The 2,008-nt window shown below is 50.0% G+C and overlaps 1 protein-coding gene across 1 annotated transcript; it reads right to left on the bottom strand.

Moving 5' to 3' along the window:
• Window positions 1-209: 209 nt before the first annotated feature.
• On the bottom strand, window positions 210-916 carry DACRYDRAFT_110425 (uncharacterized protein; the record flags this gene model as incomplete). Its single annotated transcript, XM_040769050.1, has 2 exons — window positions 210-359; window positions 443-916. 2 exons carry the CDS (start codon window positions 914-916, stop codon window positions 210-212), a joined length of 624 nt encoding a protein of 207 aa, XP_040626004.1.
• Between the last annotated feature and the right edge of the window lie 1,092 nt (window positions 917-2,008).

Below are 2,008 nucleotides of genomic sequence, written 5' to 3'. Positions count from 1 at the left end.
ATATGACCTCATCTTGGTCATATGACCTGATCACCTGACTAGGCTGAGTAAGCAAGATGTTCTAGCAGGTTCCACCACAGAGGTATAAATATAAGGCCTACTCTGCCTGGGACTGTCTCTTGAGACTTGGTCTCTTAGGATCATCCACAGGTACCTATACTGTAGATAGGTCTTAGTCATCAGGTCTACTCCACTTCCTTGTTGCCTGCTTAGACTCTTGGCACTCTTAGGTGAGCAGACTTAGTCAGCCTGTGTTGCCCTAACAGGAGCACAGGCCCTTGATTGGGATCAGGTGGGCAAATGATCCTTTCTTCATCAATGATGGGAGGTGAGGTGGAGGACGATGTTCTGGCAAGGGCCTGCAAAGAGTCAGCATGAGATAGGGAGGCTTCACCACAACATTTCAAATGAAATGTCATGGTGAGGTTAATAAGTCACTCACCTTGTGTTCAAAGTCCAGGTGGATGAGCTCTATCATCTTGAGGATGCCTGGAAGATCACCCTTGAGTGCGCAATTCTTGGTGACATTGAGGAGGCTGTATGTCAATGCTGAGATGTGATCCTCATACCCCTCCTCATTGCCTGGGAGACAAGGGGGAGCCTCAGCAAGAGCTTGTTTGTGTTTGGTGGGACCAAGACACACTGGGATGTCTTGGGAATAGATTGAGGTCAGGGAGGGGGGTTCTGAGTCTTCCAGGGTGGTGTGGGTGCTGGTGTTGTTGTTCAAGCTGCTGGCTGCCTGGACAGTGAGCAACAGCTTATGCCTGAGTGTCACAGGCATCTCTGACTGAAGAGGGGCCTTACCCTTGCCCTTCCACCCTTCTCCCTCAACCATGTCCGTGAGGACCATCTCCTTCATCTTTGCACTGACCAGCATCTCTCCCAATCCTTCCCCAGCATTGTCCAGGCTAACCATTGTCATCTTCATGTTATGCTTGACGTTTTTCATTCATGTGGTCTTAGGGTTGTTGGGGGGGAGGAGGAAAGATGCCTGGAGGTATGGGGTATATGAAGGTCAGTTTGCTTCTGCTCTTTATGATATCACTCACCTGCAGACAAAGGGGCAGAAGGTGCGAGGCTGCACTGCCGATGAAAGGCTAGCCCCCTATTTGGGCAGTCAGCAGCTGTTGTTTATTGGTGGATATTGGCAGGCACCATGTTGAAATGTTGTGGTGAGGTCCCATGTATGTTGCCAGTGTGTTCCAAGCTGGAGAACAGGAGTAAGTGAAGCATGGAGGAGATTAAGGTTGGGGGAGAGAGAGGTCAAGGAGGAGGGGTCTTAGATGTTGCATGTGGTTATCATCAGGTGCCAAGCTTTGATAGCCCTGACTTCACGTGCAATGTTGCACACAGCTATCACGGAGCCTGTTACCCCTATTCTGCCCCATGACACCCAGCCTCCTCAGCATCACCATTACTCTGACCCACATGATGACCTCAAAACCAAGTGCAAACCTGATAGAAGTAAGTCAAGCCTCTCAAGGGGTTCATGAGCTGACCTTGTACAGATAAACACTAGTATGAGTATCTCCCAAGCTGAGATGGACTGTGACCACATGTCATTGTTGTCTCCCAGCAAGGAATGATCAAGGGGAACTAGGGATCTCAGTGTGTGCTATAGCACCATGGGCTGTTCCCTCACTGACATCCATTCAGCTGAGTGTGCTGATCTTGCCCAAGACCCTGATGAAGAACTGCAACTTGCACAGGAAGGGCCTCACCACAACATTTCAACCACCAATGTTTGCCTGTGGAACATTGTTGATCCCAACATGATGTCATCTGCCTTTCTGATCCCAGACAACTCTGCTGGAGCAAAAGGGCCTCACCATGACATTTCATTTCAAGATGCTTGCCTGCCAAATGCCCTTGATGCCCACACCATGTTGACACCCTTCTGGATGTCAGGTCACCCTGATGACCCAGAATGGCCCCCCCCAGACATGTGTTAGGGCAACACAGGCTGACTAAGTCTGCTCACCTAAGAGTGCCAAGAGTCTAAGCAGGC

The sequence above is a fragment of the Dacryopinax primogenitus genome, assembly GCF_000292625.1.
Source record: "Dacryopinax primogenitus strain DJM-731 SS1 chromosome Unknown DACRYscaffold_17, whole genome shotgun sequence".
NCBI lineage: Eukaryota > Fungi > Basidiomycota > Dacrymycetes > Dacrymycetales > Dacrymycetaceae > Dacryopinax > Dacryopinax primogenitus.
This window is presented reverse-complemented; position numbering and strand designations above follow the sequence as displayed.